This window comes from Coturnix japonica, chromosome Z (assembly GCF_001577835.2).
Source record: "Coturnix japonica isolate 7356 chromosome Z, Coturnix japonica 2.1, whole genome shotgun sequence".
NCBI classification, from domain to species: domain Eukaryota; kingdom Metazoa; phylum Chordata; class Aves; order Galliformes; family Phasianidae; genus Coturnix; species Coturnix japonica.
In genome coordinates this window covers 62,609,874-62,637,851 of record NC_029547.1, presented here as the reverse complement: position 1 = coordinate 62,637,851, position 27,978 = coordinate 62,609,874, and the positions used below count along the sequence as shown (strand labels likewise).

The 27,978-nt window shown below is 43.5% G+C and overlaps 1 protein-coding gene across 2 annotated transcripts; it reads left to right on the top strand.

Annotated features, from left to right (window-relative positions):
• The first annotated feature begins 34 nt into the window (after nt 1–34).
• On the top strand, nt 35–27,905 carry TDRD7 (tudor domain containing 7). Of its 2 annotated transcripts, none has more exons than XM_015849959.1 (17): nt 35–200; nt 2,120–2,341; nt 5,613–5,754; nt 6,415–6,628; nt 9,884–9,969; nt 13,004–13,221; nt 16,674–17,248; nt 19,407–19,590; nt 20,116–20,227; nt 20,987–21,189; nt 21,332–21,466; nt 22,755–22,838; nt 22,969–23,103; nt 23,932–24,042; nt 24,754–25,229; nt 25,626–25,786; nt 27,479–27,905. In XM_015849959.1, exons 2-17 carry the CDS (start codon nt 2,135–2,137, stop codon nt 27,697–27,699), a joined length of 3,264 nt encoding a protein of 1,087 aa, XP_015705445.1. In that variant the 5' UTR covers nt 35–200; nt 2,120–2,134; the 3' UTR covers nt 27,700–27,905. The 2 variants fall into 2 exon arrangements, with proteins under 2 accessions (XP_015705445.1, XP_015705446.1); XM_015849960.1 differs by having other exon boundaries at nt 35–190; nt 27,479–27,874.
• The last annotated feature ends 73 nt before the right edge of the window (nt 27,906–27,978 follow it).

Genomic DNA, 27,978 nt, shown 5'->3' with positions numbered 1-27,978 from the left:
GAGGGAGGATCGCCGCGCATGCTCTCGGGGCGGAGTTTGAGGCTCGTCCCGGCTGCGGGGCAGGGCCGTTAGGAGGGCGGTGTACGTGAAGAAGCGGTTGAGCCTCGCGGGGCTCTGGCCCTCCCGGGCTGGACGGGTAGGGCGTGCCCGGCAGCGGGAAGCTGCTTCGAGGTGTAGAGCAGTTCTGCAGGTAGCGACGGGTGCGTGCCTTGGGGAGCGCTCGGCCCGGAGCGTCGGTTCTGGGTGGTTACGGGGAACCCTCGGAAGTTTGTGTGGGGACTGGGAGCTCTGTGGGATCGGCGTATTGCCGCTGTTCTGCTGCAGGGGCAGCGCAGCTCGTCTTCGTACCGACCCCTGAGCGGCTGCACGGCTCCTTCATGCCCGCTCCTCGCGCTGTGTGCGGTGCTGTGTGCGGTTCGGTTCGGCTCCGCCGTGTTCCCGCAGCCTGGAGCCATCCTCACCCCGCGCCACTCCTTGTTGGACTTTCCTCTGGTCGAGCCAGCCCTCTGCAGCTGTCCCCAGGCACTGTCTGTTCTTCCTTCTTACCTTTGCCCAGGTGTAACTCTTCCTGCGCAGCTGTGAATGCAGTAAGTTTAGTGCGAGAAGGGAAGCTTGCAAAAGGCACGCTGAGAAAGCCAGAATCTGAGTGTGTTGTTTAAATGAGGGAGTAAAGGAGCCCCCAGTGCTGTGTCCGCCTCCGGGAGGTGTGTATGTTTTGTGTCAGCATTGGGTTACTGCTGTGTGTATGACTGCAGCCTGCCCTGCTGCAGGACATGGGGAGTTCCGCCTTCAGGGCTGAAACTGGCAAGCTGGGACTAATCTGTCCCTTTCTGCTGACTTGTTTTTATACAGTACATTTAGCTTCACTGTGTAAGTGAGCCCGTTTAAGTACACAGTTGTGCTGTGTGGGTGTATGGGTGTGTAAATACAAGCACATGTGAGCAGTGGCCAGCTGAGGTCAGTAAGACGCTGGGTGTGCATTAAGTAAAGGCTCAAGGAGCCCAGGCAGTGTCAGACTCTATGCTGCTTCTTTCTTGCTGAGCAGCTGAGCTGGGCCATCATGTGCTTGGGGTGCACCAAGGCAGGATGCTGTTAATGCATCTGTGCAGACTGAGAAATGCTAAGGATTGGCATTCCTGTTCCTATTCAGCTTGGTGTAGTGCTCAGGGTGACTTCTCCTCCAAAAAAAAAAAAAAAGGGAAAAAGGTCTTTCCCAAAGTGCATCTTCACTATTGTATCATAGGATAGAATCATAGAATAGCCAAGGTTGGAAAAGGTCTCCAGTATCATCCAACTGTCTGTTTACCACCGATATTTTCCCACTAAACCATGTTCCTTAGTACTATCTGTGAATGTTTCTACAACACTTGTAGGGACAGTGACTCCCCCGTCTCCCTGTGCAGTCCATCCTGGTGCCTCACCAATCCTTCTGAGATTACATTTTTCCTGATATCCAAATTGAACCTCCCCTGGTGCAACTTGAGACCGTCACCTGTTGCTAGTTCCATGGGAGAACAACCCCTACCTCTCTCAGCTGGACCCTATGGGACTTCTGTTCTAGCCCCTCACCAGCTTTGTTTCTCTTCTTTGTACACAGTCCAGGACCTCTGTCTTTCTTGTAGTGAGGGCCCACATTGCTTCCATCTGTGCAGTACTGTCTTTAAGGCATGCAATAGGGTTTGATTTGCTGGGTTGCTTCCTCTTGGATACAGTTTTATGTTGCTGCCTGGAGAAGGGGAGGTGGAGTTAGTTCACTGAATGTGCTGGCCGGACTTCAGGCCTGTGTGTGCTGCCCTCAGGTCTGTACCTAGCACTTTTCTTCCTATGCACTGCTGGGCTGGGTGGGTGAGCAGCAGTGCCTGGGCCTTGTGACAGCAAGCCTTGGTTTGGTGGGAGGCTGCTTTTGGCACAGCTGCCATGTTATGAGAGGTAGCTGCCATTTTGCTCAGTTTGGCCATGCTGCACTGTGACCACCATGGTGCTCATACTGCCCTGTGGGCCCCAGAGCTGTTAAATCCTTGTTCATTTAGGGGGGAGGCTGAGTATAAATAAATAAATAAATAAAAGCTGTTGCCATTAGTCTGTGAATATTAAATTTCTTTTTTCTTTTGTGATATAGGCATTATAGGTGAAGATGCAGGAGCCTGACCTGGTTGCAAAAGCACTGCGGTCTGTTCTTCATTCCAGTAAACATGGCATACCCCTGTCAGAGCTTCAGGATGAATACAGATCGCTAACTGGTGAATGGATTCCCTACAGACACCTAGGGTATACCACGTTGGAAGCCTACGTGGCAAGCATCCCTGAAGTGGTCAGGATCGAGAGAAATGAAACAGGAGAGGTAAGAATCTGTGATAATCAAGAGAATTGCAGCAGGCTGGAAATGGCTTTCATGTTTGTGAAGTATGAAAGTTCATAATTGTACCTCAGCCCTTGTCATGGATTATTTGAGGAAAGCACTGTAAAGTGTGTGGTGATGGAAGGGTTTTCCCTTATTCCTTGGCTTTGCTGCTATAGTCTGCATCACCCAGTGGGTTGCTTGTTTGGAAGCAGCTTGCTGAAACTGCAGATCTTATATGAGTGTGGAGCTCCTGGTTGCAAATCTGCTGGTTTGCTTCTCTTACCAGGTAAACACTGACGTTTGGCAGGAAGCGTGGCTGTCATACCAGATCTGGGGAGGTGGTGATAATGGCCTTACTGGGCTGGGTTGAGGTGGCATCTGGGAGCTCAGAATTAGGTCTTCATGGTTATATGTTAAGTGTGTGGAGAGATGTTGTGGAATTCTTTTGGTTTTGGTTTCCCTGGAAATGTGGCTTTTCTTTAAGCAAAGGTTTTCCTTTTTGCAACTGTTAGAATTTGCCTTTTTACAGTGGGTAACTAAGTCAGAGGTTCTCTTTTGCTTGCTCCAATGCTGTGTTAACTACAGCTATATCAACAAACGCGAATTCATATGCCTCTGGGATTGTGATGTGGCAACTTAAAGCTTTCTCACGGTGGCTTCGGCAGATAGCCATCTGTTTCTAACTTGGGCCTTGCAGGATATAATCTGTTATCCTCCCTTTCCCTTGAGAGCCTTGCTTATCCTCTAATGCAGTGTGTCCTGAGAGCCTTGTGGACACTTGAGTCGTGCTGGAGACATTCACTTCTCTGAGGCAGGTGTAAGGAAAAATTGAAATGTAGCTATAGGAGGTAGAAAGAGGGAGGGGCTACTAAACAGGGCTGGAGGTAGTTCAGCAAAAATCATTTTGATTTTGTCATGCTGACTATGCTTTGTATGACTGAAGCAGCTAAAGGAAAGCAAAGATCTGGGGCGGAAGAGGCTCATGAAGACAGAGCTCATATTGCTGTTGTGTGACCCTTCTGCAACTATCTAGAAGGTGACCTGGGAAGGCACTGAGCAGAGGGTGATGTGCGCAGTTGTGTCCTATCTGGGCAGGCAGCATGGGGCACAGCGTGAGCTCTGTGCTCATTAGCAGGACTGTGGTCACATTGGGGTCATGGAGACGCGTTGTGGTAGCTGATGCAACTGGCTGCTGCCATGGTTGGGCACGGGCTGTTAGGAAGTCTGGGATGGTGAAAGGGAGTTAGCATAAGCCTCTCCTGTCTGAGAGTGATGGGGGTGAACAGAGCTCTGCTGTGGGAAGGATGATGAACTAGCAAGAGTTTCTTTGTTGGGAGCTCTGGGCAGACCAGTGCATGGGTTCTCTTGTAGCCTTGGTGATCAGGAAGATGTAGTAGATGAAGCAAATGATGCCTTCCTTAGACATTTGCAAGAATCTGCAGTTGGCTGTGCTGCTTGTCACAGCAGCTTTATGAAGGCCCTGCTCAGAGCATAGAGCACAGGTTGTCATGCAGATGCCTCTGAAAAGGTGAAGCATTAAGGATTTCAGATTCATCTTTCCACAAAGCTGGGGTAGGACCTGCTCTACCAAAGCCCACTGTAGGACCTAATTGTTGTCTTATTTCAGCAAGTCTTTTGGAAGTAAAGGGTGGGCAAGTTCTACAAGAACAGGCGGCTCCTGAGCAGCTATAGAAAGTGAGCCTGACACCTTTACAGCAGAATTGGTAACAAAAGTCACTCTGTGTGCAGTAGTATTACAGAGCGTGATCTCATAATAAAGCTACACTGCGGTCATTATAAAGGAACACAGTTGGTAGGAGCTGATGACTTGCAGATTTGAAATGCACAAAGGCTTAGCAGAAAGCCGCACAGAGCTGGTTCATCGTGCAGTCTGTTAATGCACATTGTGATGGAGTTGTCCCTTATGTGCTGGAGTCCAGCTTAATCTTTCAGCTTAGGAATGTTCCACAGTACACAGGGAGGTACTGAAAACCTCATGTTCTAGCATGCAGGTGTGAAGAGCTATGCTATTAAACTACCCCTTGTTTCATGGCTAAAAGGGAGAGCTGGAACTGGAGGAGCAAGGGAAAAAAAATAACAACAGTCCATTCCTAAGTGGTGGCTGGAAGAAGCAAGAATTCCAGGCAGAAATCCACTGTTATGTATCTTGGTGCTACAGTGAAGGCCTCTTAGTAAAGACTGCAGCAAATAACTGCTTTGCAAGCTTACTTCACTGTTCCCCTGGTTGCCTTGTAGTGCCTCCTCAAGCTCAGATACACTATATTTAATACACCCATTGGAGCAATAAGAGTCCATCCTGACATACAGAACATGAAACGAATGCTGCAGGAGACATGCATGAGTAAACTGGGAACTCTGGATCTTAATTCTGCTGCTAACAGAATCTTACAAGAGTCAGGAACAGAACTGTGTGAGCTGGAAGGAATGTAGAGACACTGTCCATGCAGGGTTATGGTTAGCTGTGTTGAGTTGAATCTGGTGAGGGATATGAGGGACAAGAGGAAATGTTTCTACAGGTGTGTCAGGCAAACGATGACTAGAGAAAACTTGAACCTGCAGAAGATTTGGAATTGGCACCTAATCTTAGTGGACACGAAGGAGACCTTCTGTGCCTTGTTATTCGCTGTTAAGACTGGCCATCAACCAGTGAACTGTATTATATATTTTGAGGAATGCTTCAGAAGTAATGCCTGCTATTTTGCAGTGTCAGGGGCAAGTGTTGCTGGGACAGTAGCAGAGGTTGAACTTTCCTGTCAATATTCCATTCCGTGTTCTTGCTGTGCAACAGATGGCAACAAAGGGGCAGTCTGACTGGTGTATGGGATGGCAGAGCATATGGAGCACAGCATGCAAGTTCTTGTTCATTGTTGGCAAAAATGTGTAGGTGGTGGTGTTGCCTATGTTGAAAAACTGTGTTCTGTAGATTTTGCTCTCTTGAGCAGTGTTATTGTGTTCTTTGTGTGGGTTGTAGTTTTCATAGAAATATATAGGAAGCATTAGTTTTGGAGCAACCTTTGTGTATGCAGCCCAGGACAATTCCTGCTCACTCAGTGCAGCCCAGGCAAGGCAGAAGGTTGGACACTCATGGAGTAAGCTAATCCTGGAAACCTCTTCTTGACATCACCCTGTGCTGGCCTCTGTGAGCTATTGATTACAGGAAGTGGAAATCGCTGTCAGTCTTTTTATGACTGTGGATGAGCTTGGACCTCAATGCCTGTTTCTACTCCTGTCCCTTTCCTGCCCTAAACAGGTGACTTGCCATGCTGTTGCTTGTGCTGAGACCAGGCACATTGCTCAGCTTGTAGCCAGACAGAGCAGTTTGAAGAAGAAAACAGGAAAGCAAGTGAACTGCCGGATGAGACTGAAGAATACATCTCCAGTCACACCAGTAGGTAAGCCCCAGGCAGCTGCATAAGGCCTGCTTTCACTAAAGACTTGTGCATATTTAGAAGTGAAAGTCCTTGCTTTAAGGTGTGCTGCTGAAAGCAGGGAGATGTATGTTCTCACTGGAAGGTTCCAAATAATGGGGTGTGATGCTGACAGCAGTATCAGTGCTTACAAGCCACTGTCTGTGAGAGAGGCTTTCTTTCACACATTCTTGAAACAGAAATGCTTTGGAAAGACACTTGCCTTTGTTTCCATTTGTCTGTGCTTTTGTGAGAGAAATATCTGAGATGTGTGAGTACACTGGTGGTAAGCCTGCTTGATTTTAAGGGATAAGCTAGCCCTTGGAGGGGTGACAGAGGTGAACTGTGCCCCCATGATGAGGAGCAGCCTGGGCAGCACCAGCTGCGGATGTTTCTGTAGTCCCCATTCTGAGTGCCCTGGTGCCCCAGCAAAGCTGCTGCCCAGGTTTGCCTGCTGATGAGCTGAAGAAACCCAGCTCTAATGTCCAGCTCTGGACATCTGTCCCAAAGTGGCCAAGTTCAGGATCTCTAGTTCTGCTTGTACTGCAGTGCAACCTGTTTGTATGTCTTAGCTGTTGCCTGTAAGGAGAGCTTGCATGGAGCAGAGGAGGGCATTTCTGATGGCCACATCTGGAAACTCTTTAGGAAAGCCGGAAGGAACTTTGAGGCGGCCCACGTCACTGAACACAGTGGAAGAAGGCAACAAGAAAACCGTCCCTCGCACGCCGAGAGGCAGAGGTGCACTGGGCAGCACAACAAATCCTACCGTGGAGAGTGCCTGGTCTGCCCCACCTGCATCCCCTGGGAGGGGGTTGCCCAGAGAGATCCCCATGCAGAGACATGTCACGCTTGTCAACAGGTCAGTGCATGCAGTGGGAGATGCGGGGACATGAGATGGTGTTTGTATGCTTCTGTGTCCAAGGATTTTCTGGACTGTGGGAATATGGGAATCAAAGATTTGTGTGCAGGGGATGCTGATGCTGAGTGCTGATGATTGTTTTCCTGCAGCAGGCTCCTTTTTGCCCTCTGCCTACCTCAGCCCTTGCAGCGTTAGCATTTCTGTGCTTTTTATGGTGCACATGAGCCAGCAGCTGCCCGGATGTGTTGGGCCAAGCTGGGATGAGGCTGGAGGTGCCGTTTTGCTGGGTTAGCACTCTGTGCTGCTTTTCAGCCCTTGTGTGTGAGCATCTCTAATCCAGGTGGCTTATAGAGCTGCTGGGCCATCATTTCTCTTTGTGGGGTGTTTACCTCTGCCCCAGGCTGTCAGCTGATGGTGCAGAGCAAGTACGTGTTGCTACTCATGGTGGCCGTGCTCAGCCTCAGCCACACTGTGCTGCAGTGCCCTGTGGTTCACAGGGCTGTCAGCATCAGCCAAGTATTGGCTAAGTTCAGCTGCTATGGACTGCTTGAGGGCCCAAGGCTATGATTAGTGTGGCAAAGAGCAGTGCCCTCATATCATCCTGGTGTCTTGGGAAGCAGGTGCAGGCCTGTTACTGTGGGGCAAATGTACATGGCAGGAGCAGCAGTCCTATGGTGTTTTGCTGTGAGATTTTTCTGGCCATGCCTCTCAGGGGTTTGCTGCTGCTTGGTCGTGGGTGAAAAGGAGCTCCTTCCCACTCTGTCATGCCTAGATGATGTGGGAGAGATGTTAAAGGTAGCTGTGATTCTGGCAGGTTGTTTCCTGCTGCCATCTCAGGTCACCTTGCTGGTGCTGTTGTCACGTAACAGCAATCAGATATCAGTCTAAGTCCATGCCAATATGTTGCCATGGACCTGCAAGTCCACAAAGTGAGAAGGACTTCACCTGTAAATCATACTGTAGGAGACACTGAAGTTGGAAAACAGTGACACAAATGAAAGCAGATGGAGGTGCTTGGTGTCCCCCTTGCCTCAATCAGCAGACAGTGTTTGCTGGTGGCTGACAACCAGCCCCGCTCCTGGGATTGGTCTTTGGCCCTTGGACAGTACGGAGTAGGACGGCGTGGGCCTTACTAAGGTAAGGGGCTTAGGCATGGAAAAGCATGCATTCCCTCCTCTCTGAAGAAATGTGCCTCTGAAGAAGCCTGCCTTTCAGCTATGCATGGGTGCTTGGCAGGACAGCATGTCTAATCGTGTGTTTGTGTTGGGCTGTGCTGCTGTCTTGTCTTATTGGTAGCATGGCTGGGAGGCCTCTTGCTGGAAGCACTTCTCAGCAACTAGAGTGCATGAGGCCTTGCAAGCAGTTGAATTTTCTGTATCTGCATGCTGGGAAGTAGCATGTTGACCTTGTGACTGTTTGCCTCTGTGCCAGGCATGCTTGGTTCTGGACTGTCCTTCACTTCTTTGCACAAAGAACTGAATCCTTGCAGCAGTACTTGATAGTTATCCCTGCACTTGGGTCATCCGTGTCACCTGAAGTGCAGCAGTGGTGTGATGGGACACCACTGGGCTGGAACACAACTGATTTCTGTTATGAGGCAGCAGTCACTCCCAGAGTCTCTGTTAACCATGTAAATAACTTATGGGACTGTTTTCTCAGGTGTCTGTTCAGTCTGGAGTTCTCATTGCTAATGAATAAACATATGGAGAGAGGGTTGAAAGAGGGAGGAATTCTGTCCTTTAGGGCCTACATGGCCAGGCACAAACGCCTTTGAAGCAGACACTGCTACCAGTTTGTGTGAGGGTGTGGACTGTGGCGTACAAGAGGACATGGTTTATCTTCTTGTTTTTATGTTGCAAATGAAGTATTGAAGAGTCTTATCCCACTTCTGTTTCAAAAATGTGCTTGTCCTTGAGCTGCTGGTCTGTCTTCTTCTGCTATAGAAAATGCTGCACTTGACAGTGGCTGTCCCATCCACTAATACTGTAGGATTTGGTTGAGGTGACATCCTATGCATGGTAGAGGAGCAGGCTTGTCATTTCATGAGGACGGAAAGAAAGTGAAGGGTACTCGATTTTGTTAGATCTTGGGAAGGCAGTATTGGTGGTGGGCGAGCGGTTGGGTTAGAAGATCTTAGTAGTGGTCTTTTCCAACCTTAATGGTTATGTGATTAGAAAGGAGTGAATGTTAAGAGACCTTTTCTGCTTTGTGATTGTGCTCTGATTAAAGGTCAGCTTGAAGACACTTAAGATTACCTTTATAACATGCTAGCCTTGGCTTCCTCTTGCTATTGTTGCTAGCTTCAGCATAGTACTTGATGGCTGTACTATCTTCAAAGATCTCGGGCGGAGCTTGGAAAGTCTCCTTTGATGTTTCTGTGTCTGGTGATTTCTTCCAGAGTTGTCTGTGGACTCTACAGGTGGCTGTTGTCCACATGTGCCCCATGGGAAGGGACTATCTGCAGAGCCTGCTTAGTGCCTGTACAGCTGGTGCTCTAGCCTGAAGCTTCCTGGGATTTGCAGCAATTTGCCATGCTTCTGTGGAGAGCTATTTTAGTGCATTTGCTGCTACCTGTGCTCCACTGCAATTCTTCCTTGCATAAATGCCTTTGGAAGGTGCTTGGTCTTGATCTTTGAACTCTTGCTCCCTCTTGCTTGCAGTGTAAGTGATGCAGTACCTGCTGTTGTGACCTCTTTGCTGTCAGGAGCTCATTCTGAGTGTGCTCCCAGGGAACAGAAACAGATTGAGAGCTTGTTTAGAATTAGGGATAGGACTAATAAAGACCAACTGGTGATAGGGGCATACTGTGTATTTTTTAAGTGTTCCTGACTTCTGAAGCTGAAGATGTTCAGGAGATGTAACAGTCAAGAAGATGGACATGTTCATGTTCAACAGCAAGTCTGAGATACTGGCCAAAAGACCAAGTCATGAGGGGAATATATCAAATGTAATGAATGAGCTTAATCTGTGCTATTGGGCCTACGTTATCTGTTTTTGCGAATGTCTTCCTACTGAGTGTTTTGTTCCTCTCTGTGATCAGCTTAGTTAAGTCACACTGGAAACTAGCTGTTGGTTTGCCTTGCTGTTGCTAGCCAAGGTGTCTTCCTTGTCAGGACAACGGGAGTTTGCTCTTATGTAGAGAACCAGTTAGACGTTTGTGGAATACATACCATTTCACATGCATGTCTTATAAGCAAATAGAAGGCTCTTCAAAGTCAAGAAAGTGATTTAAAGCAATTTTCTTTTCAATTTCAGGTCTGAGAAGAGACCGACTGTCTCACCACGGTTTCAAAAGGAGCTGCATGTTCACCTGTCCAGAAGGTCTTCTGTTGATTCAAATGGTAAGCTTCCCCATTAAGCTTCACATTGCTTGTGTTAGAATGGGTGTATTGCTAAGAAAGGCCTGTCTTGCTACTTGTTTTGAATGAAGATAGATTTGGGTAAAATACCAAGCTTCATGAGTGAACTTCTCACTTTGGTTACATGGTACTGGGAAAATAGACTTGCCTATAGAATCATAGAATCACAATATGGGAAAGGACTTACAAGATCATCCAGTCCAACCATCCTCCCATCACTGTTGCTGCCACAAGCCACTAAACCAGATCTCGTAGCTCCTCATCCAGATGCCTCTTGAACACTGCCAGGGACAGTGACTCCACCACCTCCCTGGGCAGCCATTCCGGTGTCTCTGAGACCACTCTCTGTGAGAGAAAAAGTTTTTCCTTATGTCTAATCTAAACCTCATCTGATACAACTTGTGGCTGTTTCCTCAGGTCCTGTTTGTTGCCTGGGAGAGGAGACCAAGCCCCTCCTCATCACAGCCTCCCTTCAGGAAGTTGTAGAGTGCAGTGAGGTCTCCCCTGAACCTCCTCTTCTCCAGACTAAACAATCTGAGCTCCCTCAGCTGCTTCTCATAAGACTTGTGCTCCAAACTCTTCACTGGTTTCATTGCCCTTCTCTGAATGCGTTCCAGGGCATTAATGTCTTTCTCCTAGTGAGGAGCTCAAAACTGGACACAGTACTCAAGGTGCGGTCTCATCAGAGCAAAGTACAGGGTGGTGATTACCTCTCTGCTCCTGCTAGCCACTATTTAAACAGGCCAGGATGCCGTTGGCCCTCTTGGCCACCTGGGCACACTGCTGGCTTACGTTCAGCCCAGTTGACCAACACCCCCAGGTCCCTTTCTTCTTCACAGTCATCCAGCCACTCAGCCCCAGGCCTGTAGCTCTGCATGGGGTTATTGTGGCAGGACCCGGCACTTGGCCTTGTTGAACCTCATCCCATTTACCTCAGCCCAGCAAATTCAGCCTATCTCTGGAGGGACTCCATACCCTCAGGCAGATCAATACCACCTCCCAGCTTGGTGTCATCTGCAAACTTACTGAGGGTACACTCAATCCCCTCATCTAGGTGGTCAATGAAGATATTAAACAAGATGGGTCCCATTACTGACCCCTGGGGGACACCACTTGTAACAGATTGCCAGCTGGACTTAACTCCATTTCTCCCTGTCTGCTGGGCATGGCCCTCTAGCCAGTTCCTTACCCAAAGAAGGGTGTACCTGCCCAGGCCATGGGCAGCCAATTTCCCCAGGAGAATGCTGTGAGAGACAAAGGCTTTCAAAGGCTTTGCTGAAGTCTAGGTAGATTGCATCAACAGCCTTACCCTCATTTACCTGTCTTGTCACCCAGCTATAGAAGGAGATGAGGTTGGTCAAGCACGACCTGCCTTTCATGAACCCGTGCTGTGTGGGTCTGATCCCCTGGATGCCACGCAGATGCCATGTGATCTCACCCAAGATGATTTGTTCCAGAACTTTCCCAGTGTTGAGGTCAGGCTGATGGGCCTGTCGTTGCCCAGATTCTCCTTGTGGCACTTCTTGTAGGTGGGAGGCACATTAGCAAGCCTCCAGTCCTCTGGGACCTCTCCAGATAACCAGGAGTGCTGGTAGATGGAAGTGAGTGGCTCAGCAGTCATCCCCACCAGCTCCTTCAGCACCCAAGAGTGGAGCCCATCTGGTCCCATGGTCTCATGACAGACCAGGTGGAGGAGGAGCTCTCTCGCTGTCTCCACCTGAATAACTGGGGCTGTATTATGCATAGCATCCCAGACTTCCAGATCAGGGCATAAAGTGTCCTAGGATAACTGATCTGCCTATTAAAGGCAGATGTGAAGAAGGCGTTGAGGACCTCAGCCTTCTCATCCTCAGTGGTCACATTCCCTGCTGCATCAAGTAAAGGATGAACATTTTCCTTGGTTCTTCTTTTACCACTTATACGTTTGTATAAGGATTTCTTATTCTCTTTTACTGCAATGGCCAATCTTCGTACACGTTGGGCTTTTGCCTTCCTAATTTCCTCCCTGCATACCTTAGCAGCTTTCTTGTAACCTCTGCCTTTTTGTTCCAGTCTCCTAGGAAAATCATTGTGTAGTAAATGTCAAAGCCAGTTACGAAGTCTGAGTGAGTAGCTTAGGAAATGGAGGAGTATGCTTCACTTCAGTGCCAGGGTATGGATATATTAGTGGAGGGTGGAATCCTGGCTTTTGGGAGTAAACAGCCACTTGAAGGCCAGCACACTACCATAGCTGTTCAGAACATGTCCTTCAACCTGCCTGAGTCCCAGCAGTTTTATTGTTGGTTGGCTTGTCAAATGATGATGGCTTTCTTTGGGACTTGCCAGGTTGATTTGTGAAGCTATGGATCTGGTAGCAAGTGCTCCACTCCACAAGAGAAGAGCAGAAAAGTTAGTAATGTGAGCCTCCAACTGGAGGTAATAACTTTCCTTCTTCTATAGGTGGTACACAAAGCCACGTAAAGTAGCTGGACATTCAAAGAATCACAGAATTGTAAGGGTTGGAAGGGACCTCCAGCGATCATCGAGTCAAGACTGTGTGGATTCAGACTTTTACTCAGGACATATCTTAGAGTAAAAAGTGAATCTTTGGTTTATTTTGTATATCTCTTAATTTGGATGAATATACTTAGGTATTTTGCTTTATCTTTGTTGTGCATGTACTTGGGGAAGACATCCCATGTCTGTCCTGGGAGTTGGCCTTGTTGCTGCTGAGAGGCTGCCCCGTTGCCAAAGATTTTTTCATCGTCTTCCAGAATCCTTTCTGAAAAAAGGTTTAATACCTGCCTATGGAAAGAACTACAATAATTGAAAATTCTATTTCAGCTGTGTCTGAACGTGTGAGGCTTCCATGTGTCTTTCTAATGGAAAGTGACTAGAAACAGTTATACAAGAGAGTAGTGTTTTAGAATTGGTGTTACACAGGCAACTCCATCGATTAATTTTTAAGTAGGTAGGTTAAAATCGGTCTCTATGGATAAGATTATGTTTACTTGAAGGCTCTATTTTTATTTAACAGATAACTTGAATACATCTGGTGTGGAGACGCATACTGTTGCCTCTGGCCGTTCTGTTCCCAGCATCAATGAAATTCAAAACCGTATTAAGGAGATTTTGAGCAAGTACAAAAATGGTGTTTGGATGTCAAAGATAGCACAGATTTATGAGGAAACGTACAGTGAGGAGCTTAGTACAACAGTGCTCCGTCAGCTTGAGCATTGGCCACATGTGTGCTCAGTAAGTACTGAATATCTTTTTTTTTTTTTAAGGATGCCAACACCTTTCAGATTTGAGTGCTTATTTGACAGAACTTATTTTTAATATGTAACAGTTAAAATAAAAAATATACCATGCCTTTGAAATAGCGCTCAAAAAAATCACTAGTAGGAGCTGGTATCAGGGAGCCCCTATTTAGAGGTTGTCTCACCACCAGCTTAAGATTCTTCAGTCACTGTGCTTTTGTCTTTCCCCCTGCACCGATGGTTCCATTCAGGGTACAATGCTACTTTGCTTTGAGGCTTTCTTTCTTGAAAAGCTTTACTTAAACTTGTCAGTCCTGTGAGTACATGCTTCCAACTTCAGCATCAAACAAAGACACACGAAGGATATTAATGAGAATCTAGTCTCCTTGAGGTGACTTTTCATTCCATATTGCAAAGTATTTTACATTAAATGCAAAGCAAGGGTTCTACTGATCCTGAATACTTGCTCTTCAGTTGTTCTCTTGATGCAGCTCAGGATACAGTCGGCCTTCTGGGCAGCAAGTGCACGTTGCTGGCTCATGTTGAATCTCTCATTAACTGACATCCCCAAATCCTTATTAGGTCTTATTTTATTAAGGTGAAACATCTTACTGAAATAGGGAAATTTTCCTGCCTATAAATATTGTCTCAGTGAGCATCTATGCTGTCTTCTAAACATAGCTGGAAAACCTCAGAGTTATTGTTGGAGTTAAGAGGCTTAAAGGTCTCTAAGGATCTTCTCTTTTTGGTCTGCTGTCAATCATTAGCCTGTAAGGTTTAGTAGTCTGTCAGGTGTCATTTGTTCACCTCTGCGAAACACTAGCTAAGCAGAGCTAACCAGGAGACACTGTGTGTAAAAAGGTAGCCTTGTTTTTCTAGCTTCATTCAGTATGATCTGTGGTACATTGCACCACAGCTTCGTAGAGCAGATTATTGTCACAAGGTTTTGGTGGGTGGGCTGCAGGCAGGGCTGCCCTCTATAAGCAGAGCCCAGTGCTACCCAGGACGTTGTGGATTCCCCATCCCTGGAGGTGTTCAAGGCCAGGTTGGATGGGGCCCTGGGCAACCTGATCTAGTAAACATGGAAGTTTGCTTGCCCTGCCAGGCAGGGGGGTTGGAGCTTCATGATCCTTGAGGTCCCTTCCAACCTGGGTCATTCTGTGATAGACACACACTGTGTTAGACTCACACTGTGGGGTGAGGTCTCCCTGTGCTGAGTCTGTTTTGCCCACAATGGCAACTGGTGAGCAGTCTCCATATGCTCATCTCCACACTTGATCCCTTTTCTATCACGTTCTCTCCCCCTTTCCATTTGAAGAAGAGTGAGAATGGTGTGGAGGAGTTTAGCTGCCTGTCATTGTGAAAACACCCCTCAGAGCGGTGATGAGAAAAGCTTTTGCTCAAACTAAGGAAGAGAAAGCAAAGGGGAGATGATATAGAGCTAGACGTTTCATGATGATACACAGTAATAGGACAGAGAGCAGAAATGCTGCAGCTCAGAACATTCACAAGAGTTTGGAAGAGCTCTTTTTTCAGAAATGTAAGCCTGATGAAGTTCTGGGTTCCCTGCCCTCCAAGACCTTCTGTGCTAAAATGCAGGAGGCTTTGCGTGACCAGTTACTGGACCCTGCTTTGAGCAAGCAGTTGTATTGCATGGCCACCAGAGGTCCCTTCTGGTTTAAATTTCAATTTTTGATTGCTGCAGGTCTTCTGCATTTTGCAAGCCATACGTTACACTGAACCCACTGTTACTTCTCAGTAGCGATAGTGCTTATCTTTGAAGCTATATTCTGTTCTGGAGTAACTCTTCATGGAAAAATTTGATCTGTGCATGGATAAAATGTTTGTTGAGGGGATTTTATATTTGCTAAGGGAATTTAAAGTGATTTGAAAATACGAATCCACTGCCTGCCATCTTTTCTAGCCCAATTTCATTAGGCTGTTGTTTTGTTTTCTTTTTTAAGAAAGGATTTTTAAATCTCCTAACATGAGATTCCGTTTATAGTTTGCTATGTTGCATCTGTCTTGATTCAGATAGGGATGAGTGTCTTTACCATAGCTAGAACAAAGGTTAGACATAAGATTTTATTTTTAAATAGTCTGTACTTGTAATCTGAACTTTCTTCTCCTTTGTTCATTGGTCACGTAACAAGAACTTTCCAGATAATGGTATTCCATTCATTTTATTATTTTTTTTTCTCACTATAAAATGCAGCAGGTACAAGCTCTCTCTCTCTCTTTCTCTTAGAAGATGTCACTTTAGCTTAAATTGCAGTGATGTAAATCTATTTTAAATCTATACTTTTTAAAAATAATATATACGTACACACACACATGCATATATATATGTATGTATGTATATCAGTTTTAAATCCAGAGCAGAGGAATGGCTCCTCAGTGTTACTATGTTCTAGAATAGGCAAGTTCAGTTCTTTTCTCTTGCAGGGCTGATGATCTCACAAAGTTTAGCATGGAGCCTGGAGAAAAGGAAGTAGGTTAACTAAAAGTATGTAGAGGAGAGGAAGTGAAAGTATTTTGTTAGTTTTCCAAAATGTAAAGGCATGATATGGAGGAAACGAAATCAAATGCAGAATTAAATGTCAAGAATCAACCAGCACAGATTGCAATCAGGAAATTTCTGTTTTTATATGGTGAAAAATTCTTTAGTGTGTGGAGAGTTGATGGTCTCTATCTTTGGAAACCTTCTGAATTTCATTGAACGAGGACAGGAACGATTCGATTTGTGTTTGGTGTCACCCCAGTTTATATAGGCTAGACTAGAGACCTCCAGAATTCCCTTGTGCAGTTTTCTTGCATTACTGAAAAATGATGAAATGTATAGGTTCTTCCTGATGTGAATTGGTTTCACCTCTTTTATCCTTTCTGTTGTATATCTGTGTATGTTTTGTAATCACTTTTATCAAGGTAAATAGCAGAGATGCTTATGAACTTGATGCAAGTTCCACGGGTGGATTAAAATACTTGACTAAAGTACTAGACCTTGCTAAAGCATGAAAAGCAGCAAAGTTTTTGTGTGAACACTGTTCTGCAGCAACTAAAATGTGTGTATCAATGCCATCAAAGCCTCATATCAGCTGCTATGAAGAAAAATGTCTATCCCAGGATAAACAGTAGCCCTTAACAAATTTTACTTACTCTCAACTGAGCAGGGTATATCAATTTGATCAATTTTTACAGTCAGGACTTGTTTTCAACTAAGTAGATTTCATATTTCCTCTCTACTATAGCAGTGTGTGCTTGATATTCCTCCCAAACAGGAGAAGGAAGCATTGCAAGAAATTATTTTGCTGTACTAATTGCCTCAAGCTTAGATCACGGATGCCCACTTCAAGTCTGTATAAAATGCATGTTATAGAACTGTAATAGTCAAAATGCTCTAGGCTTAAAGATGCATCTCATTATTGACTCTTCTTTTTGTTTTCCAAGGTGGAGCAAGTATGCACAGGTGATCAGACATACGGAATTCTTTATCCTGCTAAAACAGTATCACCAGCAGTGAAAAGTGATTCGGAGCAAGACAAGGCATTTCAGAATGTTACACCTTCAAAAGCAGACCTGCTGTTAAAAACAAGCACAGAGACCGAGTCTGCTTCATGTAGTAGTGACTTCAAGCAACGTGTTGTTAATATCTTGGTGAAGTATCCCAGTGGTCTTTGGGCTGATGCACTTCCCAAATTGTACCAAGAAACTTATCAAGAAAAATTTCCAGAAGGCATTCTAAATAATCTACAGTTGCTCTCAGATATATGCGTAGTGCACTTTGTATCTAAAGTCCCTCAAAAGGCCATCCTCTATGTTAAAACCCAAAGTTGCACCGATGAGAATCTGAATGTCACTGCGAAAGTCCCTGATGGTGTGAAGGCCACAGCTGAACGACAGCATGAATCCAAGGAGTGGTATCCAGAAAGCATATCATCTGTTCCTCCTTTGATCATACCTTCAGAAGGACATGTGTCTGTCTTGGTGATAGAAGTGAATGACACGAATGAGCTTGTCATTAGGCAAGACCTTTATTATTTTTTTCTTCTTTTAGTCCATGTAGAGTATAGGTCTTTGGGACTTTGTTATTTATGCATGCTAACAATTAAGTCTAAGATTTAAGATTTACAACTAAGTCTTGTGTGTTGTGTTTAAATGGGAGTTTAAATTCTGGTGGGCTGGTAGATTTTATCATTAGCTTGACTGAGAGTCAAAGCAGATGGGACTTGCTTGTTGGAGGGCTTCTTTGAAAGAATCTTACCGTAGCATGTGGTGGCATTCAGGTAATACTCTTAACACCTGTCAAAGCATTTTTTTACGTTTCTAACTTGCTTTGAAGTTGGTATGAGTTGGGTTTGTTCAGATTGTGCTGCAGTTTTCTCTTTTGGGGTCAGAGGAGCTTCCGTCAAACTATTATGGTTCTTGATGTGGTGGTTAATAGTATAGCCTCAGAGAATGGCCTAAGAAGTCCGCTGTAGTTTCTGTATCAGTATTATTTAAGGAAATGGTATGATAAACCTTCTGTACCAAGATAAAAAACTTAAGTTCTAGGAAGATTTAGAAAAAAAGAAAAAGAAAAAAGAAACAGAGAAACAGAAAGTTTACCTTTTTCTGGGGGTTAATTCTGAAACTTATTTCAAATTCAAATTCATAGAGGCTTGTTTGTCACTTCAGAACATGGATTTCTTAGCTGTAAGTAATATAGTACATAGTACTGTCTTTCTACAGTTTCAGCTTTCACTAGGTGGATCCTAGCCAGGACCTTTGAGCACAGCTGAACTGAGCAGGAACACTTGTGATTTACTCACAGATCCTCTTGTTAATCGTCTACTATCCTTTTCCTCCTTACTGCTGTAAATAGCATGCTAGCCTTAAGGCTGAAATGTAGGTATCCTCCTTCTCTAGCTGTCATTCATGTATTGGCAGACAGCGCTGAAATTTCTTCCTTCGTTGTAGTTCACTGAGGTGGTAGAATCACAAGGGCCAATGATTTTGTGAAAATCCCCACATTTGAGACTTAAGTTAGAAATTCTTGTTTGAGAATGTTGCCATCTTTGTTTCAGCTGCTAGCCTAGTTCCTGTGTTGTGCTTTCTCTCTGTTTTTTTTTTTGTGTAGATGAGTGTTCTCAGGATTGTATTTCTTCTGTTGTTTTGGGGGTCTTCCCCATGACCTTTTTTTGAAGGCTCTGTTTCAGAACACTAAATCTTGCAGCCTTCCTGTTGTATCCATTTTTTTTTTCGTCCCAGGTGAGGGAAAGGAGCTCAGTTCAGGCTAGGAGGTATTAGTTCTGTCTATCTCGGGAATGAGAAATGTTGTAAATCTCTGGTCGCAGCTGCATCCTAGCTCTGGACAACTGCCTCAATCCTTTCATTTAATGAGCATGGCTGTATGGGATAAAATGGAATGCTCTGGGTCCCGTGGGTTGAGCTGTGACACTGATGAGCTGATACTGCTTGTTTTAAACTTCCTCTGGAACAGCAGCTCCCAAATTTTGTACCAGAGTTTTTGTACAATATTAAACATTAAAAACCAGTGTCAAGAAGTAAATCTTCAAGCATTGTATACCTGCTCGTGTTGCCTGTCAGATATGGAAATTTGTTTTCCTTCTGTCTGCTGCGTTCTGATCTGATCCTGATGTGTACAGAATATTATTAAAGAGGATTCATGTGGCAGACTGCTTCGGTGTGAACTGAAGATCAGCTGCCTGATCTTGGAATTGTTCTGAAGGCCCAGAGTAAACAGCTTGGGGCTCAGAAGGGCTGTGTAAAGCTATTTTAGATGCCCTGTGCTTTCATAAGCCATAACAAAAACACGTTTAAGATAATATATGCTAGTAACTCGGGTACTACAACAGTTATTTTGTACTTGATAATCTGCTTTTATGGTTAAATTCTTCTACATGGTTGTAATAATCAAGTAAGATGTCTTTCTAAAGATGTGGTTGAGCGTGTTAGATTCTGTATTGCTGGACAGCATTTAACAGTAATACTCTATTTTGTCAGCTAGTATTTTCCTGTAGCCCAGTTTGGATACAGTTGTGCTTAGAATATGTTTGGGTATATATACATTTATTAATGTATGAATTTAGAGGTTTTTAGGTTTTAATTCAGCTTTTTGACACTTCATCCTAACTCTTGGTTTTTTGTTTGTTTGGTGCTTTTATACTGAAATGATTGTAGATATGTGGGCAAAGATTATTCTGGTGCTCAGGAACAAATGGAAGATAAAATGAAAGCATACTACAGTAAGAATTCCGCTGTGTCACAGATTACTTTTCCAAGTGTTGGGCAACTCGTTGCTGCACACACTGAAGAAGCCTGGCTCCGTGCTCAGATCATTTCTGTGGAGGACAAAAGATTAAAGGCGAGTGATTCTTTGTTTTGACATTTGTAGTAAGACTTGAGACAATTGTGTTTCTCGGATGTGCAGTCCGTTTTCAAGCATTCTGCGTTGCTTACATTCTTTCCTTTGCCAACCTGAAGCACTTCTGTTTTTGATTAAATGAGAAATGAAAAACATTTTGAAAGTTTCTTTTAAGTTGTATGATTGTCAAAATTAAAAGGTCATCTGCAAGTTGAAATTACCACCTTTGTTCATGCAGTTTGAAGTAATGTGCTGAGTCCTTCCAGCGCTGCTCCTACGAAGAGATTCTTTTAGAAATGATATTTTTACAGAAACTTTGAGAAGGCTTTTTTGGAAAACACTGAACATCCAGATAGGGAAATTTTATGTGAAATTCATGGTGTTATATAGCAACAATACAGTGAAAAGTGATGTGCGTGTTCACTGGATGCACAGAGAGCGTAGTAGCTGAGCACAGTTTCCATAAACTCAAGAATGTATATTTAAAAGCATAATAATCTTATTTATCTCTTTTTCCTTTGCCAGGTTTACTATGTTGACCATGGCTTCAGTGAGGTTATTGAAAGCAACAGGACATACAAACTCCACAAACAGTTCTGTTCACTTCCATTTCAAGTTACGAAGTGTAAACTGGCAGGTAAGAGAAAACCAGTGTTGATTCTACAGGCTTATGGTTTGAAATGCCTGGGAGTTTTGATGCTTGTGTAGGTACTCTGAATGCTAGAATCCATCCAAAATAGCTAGGTATGGTCTAAGCAGATACAGGTAGTCACAGATAGAACTCTTCTTCACATTCTTCTTTAAAGAAACCTTGATAACAGAAGACCCCAGTAATCTCTATAATGAAGCTTAGTTATTTCTGCTCTTATCTTGGAAATATTACCTTTAGGATATGCAAACCTAAAGAAAACACCCAGTGTTGTATGAAATAGTATACTAGCTTAGCTCTTTTTACCACAAATGTGAATTAATACGATCTCTGGTCTCATTCCTTTATTTTAAAGTGATCCTTCTCCACTTAACACTTGCAAACTTACTTGACAGTGATGGAAGTAACTTCCTAAAACTAGTGGTCATTTCTGACTTTTTACGAGCATTTTATTTTATTTTCAGTATATGAAATTGACAAGAATGACCTCTAGTATATTTTTTTCACTTGGATGCATTTATTTATTTTGTCTACATATTTGCCTTGATTCTTTGATTCTTTCTGAAGAAGATCTTCTTTTCCCCCTTGAAGGCAGCTTTCTGCCCTAAGAAGGGAGACTTTCAGCAGAATGCAAGTATAAGTCCAGTACAACATTCCAACTGCATTCTGATTCCCCTTTCAAACAGTCCTTGTTAATATATTTCCCTTCAATAAAGTGATTCATAAAAATAAAGGTCTGTCTTACAGGGCTGGAAGTATTCCATGATGATCCTCTCCTAGTAAAGGCTGTAGAATCACAGACATACTGCAAAATGTTTGCTGTGGAAATAGTGGAAAGGAGTGATATTCCTCTCTTTGTTTTGTATGACACTTCTGGAGAAGATGATATCAACATCAATGCAACTTGTCTAAAGGCTTTGTATGACAAGTCTTTTGAACTGAACCTACAGGTACTCTATGCCTGCTTCCTATTGAATTCATTAAAAATCATTAACCACAAAGATTTTTAATGGACAAAAAAACAGTGCTCACAGATTTGCTAACTTTGTGTTGTTTTTGTTTTTTTTTTTACCTTTCTTCTTTAAATCTTAGACAGATAAACTGTATACGAGTGTCAGAGTAACCAGTATTCTCTCAGATGGAAACCTGTATTGTCAGCTACCATCTAAAGGCTTGTCCAGGCTTTCCGAAGTCTTGCAGAAGATAGAAAACTATTTACTTCAGAAGGTGGGTATGCAGTGAGGAGAGATGTCACATCACGGGGCTTTTTTTCCAGTGTATCAGTCCTTTTCTCCTACAGAAGTTTGAGTTTTTGAGGCATCTTTGCTGCCTGCTTAAAAGGCTAAAAATTCTGTGCTGTTCTCTGGGATGCTGCTTTCACTGTGAGTGTCTTCTGATGCTCTCTTAGAAATTCTGTCTCTACGGCTTCCGTAACTACTGGTAAATTTCCTTGAGTAGTTAGAGTAGTAACGAAAGGGGCTCATAATGAGAAGCTTCCTACACATACTGCTTTGTGTTGATTTAAAAAAAAGAAAATCTGTGGAGGATCTGCCCTATCCTTTTTCTTGCAAGTTTTACCTACATTACACTGATAGAACCACTTATTGTAAATCTGCCTTTTCAGAACATTTTTATGTTCTGTATGTATTCCTGTTGTGGAGCATGCGCCATTTGGAAACACTCCAGTATGTTTTGGTTGTCAAAAGTCAGTTTAAAGCAAACTGAACAATGCAGGAAGCAGTATAAAGTAAACACTGAAAGGTCTAGCAACACAAAGGCAGACAACTAGTCAGATTTTCTAGGCAAAGTATACAATACTTTACATTGCTGTAAAGGACAGAAGCAATTTTGACTCTACAACTTGTCTTGAGAACTTAATGACACTACAATACGTGTGAGTCTCCAATGGGAGTCTCTCCACGCTTTTAAAATGTAGCATTTGCCCTATTGTGTTACTTAGGATCATCACAATGATCTCAGCCCTGTGAAGCTTTATTTGAGTAAATAGTAAATTTGTTTTGTTAAACATCTTGGCAAGTTATATATAAGTTAGGAACTTCTTCCGTTAGCTATTACTATTCCACAATAGTACAGCTTCTCAGAGCATCAAGGTAGCGGTTGTTGGTTTTTATATTCTTTACTTCCAAATGTGTTTTTGATGGCAATTCATAGAATCGTTGTGGTTGCCAAAGACCACTAAGAGCACCAAGTCCAACCATCAACCCATCCCCACCATGCCTGCTAAGCCGTGTCCATAAGTGCCACTTCTCGACATTTCTTGAACATCTCCCAGGGAAAGTAACTCCACCACTTCCCTGGGCTGTAAACACCTCAGAATTAAAGCTTTACTGACTGGAGAAGCTTGAAGATGTGATAGGAAATACTTCTGAGGCTAGAAAAAAATCTTTATATTTGAGATGAACTGATTGCTTTCCATAACTATTTGTTCAATGAGTGGCTTTTGAAGTGTCAGTGAGGGATCTATACATTTTAACTTTTGGTTTTGAATTTGCAGGAGACATCTGAGTTCAGTGTGTCACAACCTTTCTGTGGCAAAATCTGCTTGTTTCTTTGCAAAGGAAAATGGACACGTGTAGAGGTAAGGAGGTATTCAAGGAACGGCAAAAGTTTTCCCATGGAAGAAAGACTCTTCTTACTGTTTACCTAAATCTATATTCTTACTTTCCTTGAATCTTCTCACAGTATATCATCTTCCTGTCTTATTTCAGATAACAATAATTCACAGTAGACGGGTTCTTGATGTTCGCTTCATCGATACTGGAAGAGTTGCGTATGTAAAAGTATCAGACCTTAGAGAAATCCCATCACAGTTCCTGAGAGAAGTGATCAAAATCCCCCCCCAGGTATAAAGATATGTTAAAACTAACCTATCTTAGATTTCTTAGCGGTGTTTTAGAGCTGCTACTTACAGATTTATGTAAGGAATTTTCTTTGTTTAATAGCGTTTAGCAATTGGAGTGTATTTTATTGTGCATCTTTACCCCGAAATAAGTTGTGATGTAGTTCTGTGTACTGATAGGATGCTCTGTTAATTTGTATGAGTAATGATACTGGTTCTGCATGTCTCTCTTTGTCATATCTGAGGGCTGCTCGCAAAGTAATGCATTCTCTTTTATTACCTTGGCCCATGTTGTCAGAGGTGGATGTTGATGGTATGGCAGTCAAGGTTGAACCTTCCCACCAATATCCCATTCTGCGTTGTTGCCACATGACAGATGGCTGCAAAGGGGCAGCCTGACAGAATGGTATCTGACACAGAAATGTGGATGGTGCAAAGATATGGAACTGAATTCCTCCATGCAGAAAGAAATGGCAGCCATTGGCATTCATCAACAATTAGTGAACATTTCATGAGCACACTGATGTATTTCAGCAGACACAAAACCAACTGTGTATATCTTCTGCAGATTGTTATGAGCACAGCATGAGGATTCTTGTTCATCAACAGTGATGACCATGTTGAAAAATAGTGTTTTGTAGCTGAGAATTTACTCTATAAAAAAGTGTTATTGTGCTCTTTGTGCCTGTTGCAGTTTCCATGGAAATAAATAGGAGGCATTACTTTTGGAGTAACCTATGTATTACTGAATCTATGACTACTAAGTAGTGTTCTGTAAATAGAAATTTATGGACTGGTTTCCATGTCATTGTATACTTCATTCTTTTCTTAGGCTATAAAATGCTGCTTAGCAGATCTGCCCCCTGACACTGGCATGTGGACTCCTGAGGCTGTGCTGTGGCTGAGAGACAATGTCATGGATTATCCCGAATTCAGCATGCAGGTAAATAGTCGAAATGCTTGTGTGGCCTGAAATCCATAGAAGGAATAACTCTGAAACTTAAATGTTTATCGGAGCTTATGTTTGTTGTGAAGTCTAATAGTTCCTGGCCAGCTCTTGGTTATGTTTGCTATATGAAGTCCTTTTCCTATGACATTTAGAACAACAATACCTGGCTTGTTAGGAGTCTTTTTCCTCACAAGAATGAAGCAGCTGATGAGCTAATTTTCCTGTGCCAGTCCAGACATACGCAGTTAGTTATCTTATCAACTGATAAGAAACAGTTTTTGTTTCATCATAACAATATGTATGTGCTTTATCAATCTTAAATTCTTTCTGTGCCTCTTACAAGAGGATAACATTTTCTTATTAGCCCTGGAAAGCACCTTTGGTTTGTTTGTTTTTCTGATCCAAGGTGGTTTTGTTAGTATATACTATAGTTTATTTATTGGCTTGTGTTATACTTGAGATGATATTTTTCTACTGGCAATGTGTCTGCTTTATATTAGCAGGATAACAGCTTTTAGCAGCTATGAGTAGCTTAATATCCATCGATTCCATTAACGTATTTGAAAGAACCTTGTAAATACTTCTGTGCATATAGAATGCAATGAACTGTTTCTGTTTCCTTTATAAAGATGTTGTCTTCAGTACTAAACAGGTGTGAATTTACTAATTGATTACTGGAAGTTAAACTATACTTTCTTTTTAAAGGTCGTTAAGCAGGATGATTCAAAGGGAATTGCACACATTTATTTGTTTGCTCCGGCTGATGCCCCAAACTTGGATCGTAGCATCAATCGACGGATTATAAATGCAGACTTGTGGAAGCATCAGAAAGATGTTTTCTTGAGCGTCACACCCACAGGGGCCAGCTCTACCAAAGTGACAGGTGATGCACCTCTACATTTAAGCCAGGGAAGGCCAGAGAAGAGGGATTCGGTGGAGCCCAGAGGTGCAGAGTCTGCAACTGATATGCCACCACCTCTACCCTTGACTGAGGTGGGAGGGTTCATGGATGTCTATGTGTCAGTGGCCTGCCATCCAGGTCACTTCATTGTCCAGCCTTGGAAAGAGATGCACAATCTGGAAGGCCTAATGGAGGAAATGATCCTGTACTACAGCATGGCAGAAGAGAGACCAGTGAACATTGGAAAAAGCAAGTTATATGCAGCTAAAATTGAAAATCGGTAAGTATGTACTTAAATTAAAAGCAAAATCTTTGAAGGCAAGCTTTTATCTGTAGAATTACTGAAATGTTAGTAAGTCATCATGCCTGGCTGTTTCGGAGTTAGTGACAGGATATTTCTCTTTAACTCTTGGCCTCACTGCAGTTCCTTTGAGAAATGCTTTATGTCCTGTGTTGTTAATGAGGGGGCAGATGTCTGATGGTAGCTGAGAGATGAGGGCAGTAAATGGCATTGCAGTCACTTTGTATTTCCAGACAGTGTTTGGAAGGATATTCAGATAGTACCAGATCTAGGAAGCTTGAGATGTGTTGATTAAAACCTTGTGGTTACCTGTTGCTTTTCTGACACCTTGACAGCATGTTGGTACAAACAATGTGTATTGTCTTCCTTTTTCAGGTGGTACAGAGTGGTTGTAAAAGAAATTCTTAGAAAAGGCTTTTTGTCGGTGTACATGCTGGACTATGGCAAACATGAAGTTATCAGCATACATAAACTACAACCACTCCTGGATAAATTCAGAAAGCTTCCTTTCCAAGCTATAAAAGCTCAGCTTGCAGGTATGTGTTAAACATATTTCTTTTTTTGAGGGGGTGGGAGGGAAGTAAGTGTGGTTGTGTCTTACATCAGTGGGGATACTGGGCATGTAGAACTGTAAAGGGGACAAAGCCAAGTGTTAGTGGCATTATTTGTTATTAAAAGCAAGCTTGTTCATGCTTGCAAAAACCTGCTCAATACATGCATGTCTTTGCCATCAACTTGGCACTAACAAAAGGCTCTATTTTTCTTCCTTACATAAGTGGTGATGGTTCAGTTTTACTACTCATCTCATTCAGCGCTCTTAATTAGCATGTATAAATCAAACATAGCTTAAACTTTCACAGCAGCTACTTTTCAGTGTCATAAATGTTTATCAGTTAATATTTATGGGGGCTCTTAGGCAAAGTACACTGGGGAAACAAGACTGGTTTTGGGCTCTTCAAACATTGTAGATTGATTTAAACAAAGCCTGGGTTACAGAATACACTTGCTCAAAACCATAGAATCACAGAATGGTTTGGGTTGGAAGGGAACTTGAAGATCACCTACTTCCAGCCCCCTGCTGTGGGCAGGGATGCCTCCCACTAGGCCAGGTTGCTCCAAGAACCGGACAGGGTTGCTGACAGGGCAGCACAAAGTTAGTGCTCTGCTGCTTGCCTTCTGTGGATCTGCACACCTCCAGTGTGAGCTTTAGGCTTGCTTTCAGCTTGCCAAGGGGTTGGATGTGTTCCCACTAGGCTGGGGCTGCAGGAGCTCAGTGTGGAAATAAAGTTAACTTCTAGCTCTGTTTTTGTGCTGGGATAGTACAGGCTCCAACCAAGAGAGCCTGCAGGTCATCGGGTGTTCTTGCCTCACAGCACCCCGGGTAGCGAGCTGAGCTGACCTGTTCTTTTTCTTTTAATTTTTCTTCTTTTTTTTCCATTTTTCCTGTAACTTGTAAGGATTTTATGTGCTTGTGGCGTTCTGCCCTGTTAGCTGCTGATACAGTACAAGCAGTGTGTTGTCACTTGGCTGTGTTGTTTCTTTTACCCATAACTTACTGCTTGGGGATTTATGCAGAGTGTGTGGAGCCTGTTGTGTCTGTATGCTGTGCACCAGCGGTGGATCTTGGTGGATCACAACCATATGCAAAAACCTGCTTGGATTACAGCGTTGGTCCCCCAGGCAGAGCAGCCTTTGTGAGATGCAGATTCCCTCCCTAAAAAAAACAGCAGGACTTGCGAGGCATTTGGGTTGCATTTCCCTTCAGTTCTATCTGCAGGACTAGTTTGAAAGTTTTTTAGGAGCTGTTGCTTATTTAAGATGGAGAAGATCTAAATGAAGGCTGTCACTTGAGCGGACTCAGGCAGAATACCAATTACTGCTTTCTTTTGTGGGGATCTTCAGTTTCCTTTCTGTCTACGTAACACGACGTGATCATCTGTGGCAGCTGCTGTTCTTGGAAATACTCAGCGAGTTAATGCGTTTGCCTTCCACTTCTGCAAAGCTGTCCTCAGCTTTAGGCTCTGAGGAGAAGAAACATTAACAGTCTGTAGTAACTGTGTGGGAGATGAGTAAGCTTGTGCTTGTTTTTTAGATTTAAGCTGCCTTCACTACTTGAATATCAATTTTCTCAGGTCTTTAACCCCTCCATGCCGTCTCTTGGTAACCTTCATCACTTGTATTGGTATAGCTTGCAAATGAGGTTCTCCTTTGCTTTTTGTTTGTTCTAGGAGTGAAAAGCCAGCAGTGGTCGGAAGAGGCATCGATAATATTTCGGAATCGCGTAGAGAAGAGGCCCTTGGTGGCACATATACAGGCAATTAATGAGAGCACTAACTCTTGGGATCGAAAAATAGTCACTTACTTAGTGGACACGTCCCTTCCATATGCCGACGTATGGATTCATGACTTTGTGTCTCAGAGTCTTGCAGAGCTCTCAGATGCGGATTAATCGCCACTTCTGAAACGTAGCAGCTCAGATTCTGTAGCAATAAAATAAGTAACAGGCTTCAGAGAGGAATTTAACTGTTCTTACATTGCCTTGAAGAGAATAAGGGGATAAACTTCGAAAACACGTGTTCTGTGAAAAAGATTTGCTTAACAAGTTTGCTTTTCTGTTGACTTCAGTTGACTTTATAAAGTTTTGCACTTTGTTTATGTCACGGAGTTCTCTCTAGAGCTCACTCCAGGACAGTGGGCACAAACCCGGGGCAGCAGGAACAAAAGCCCC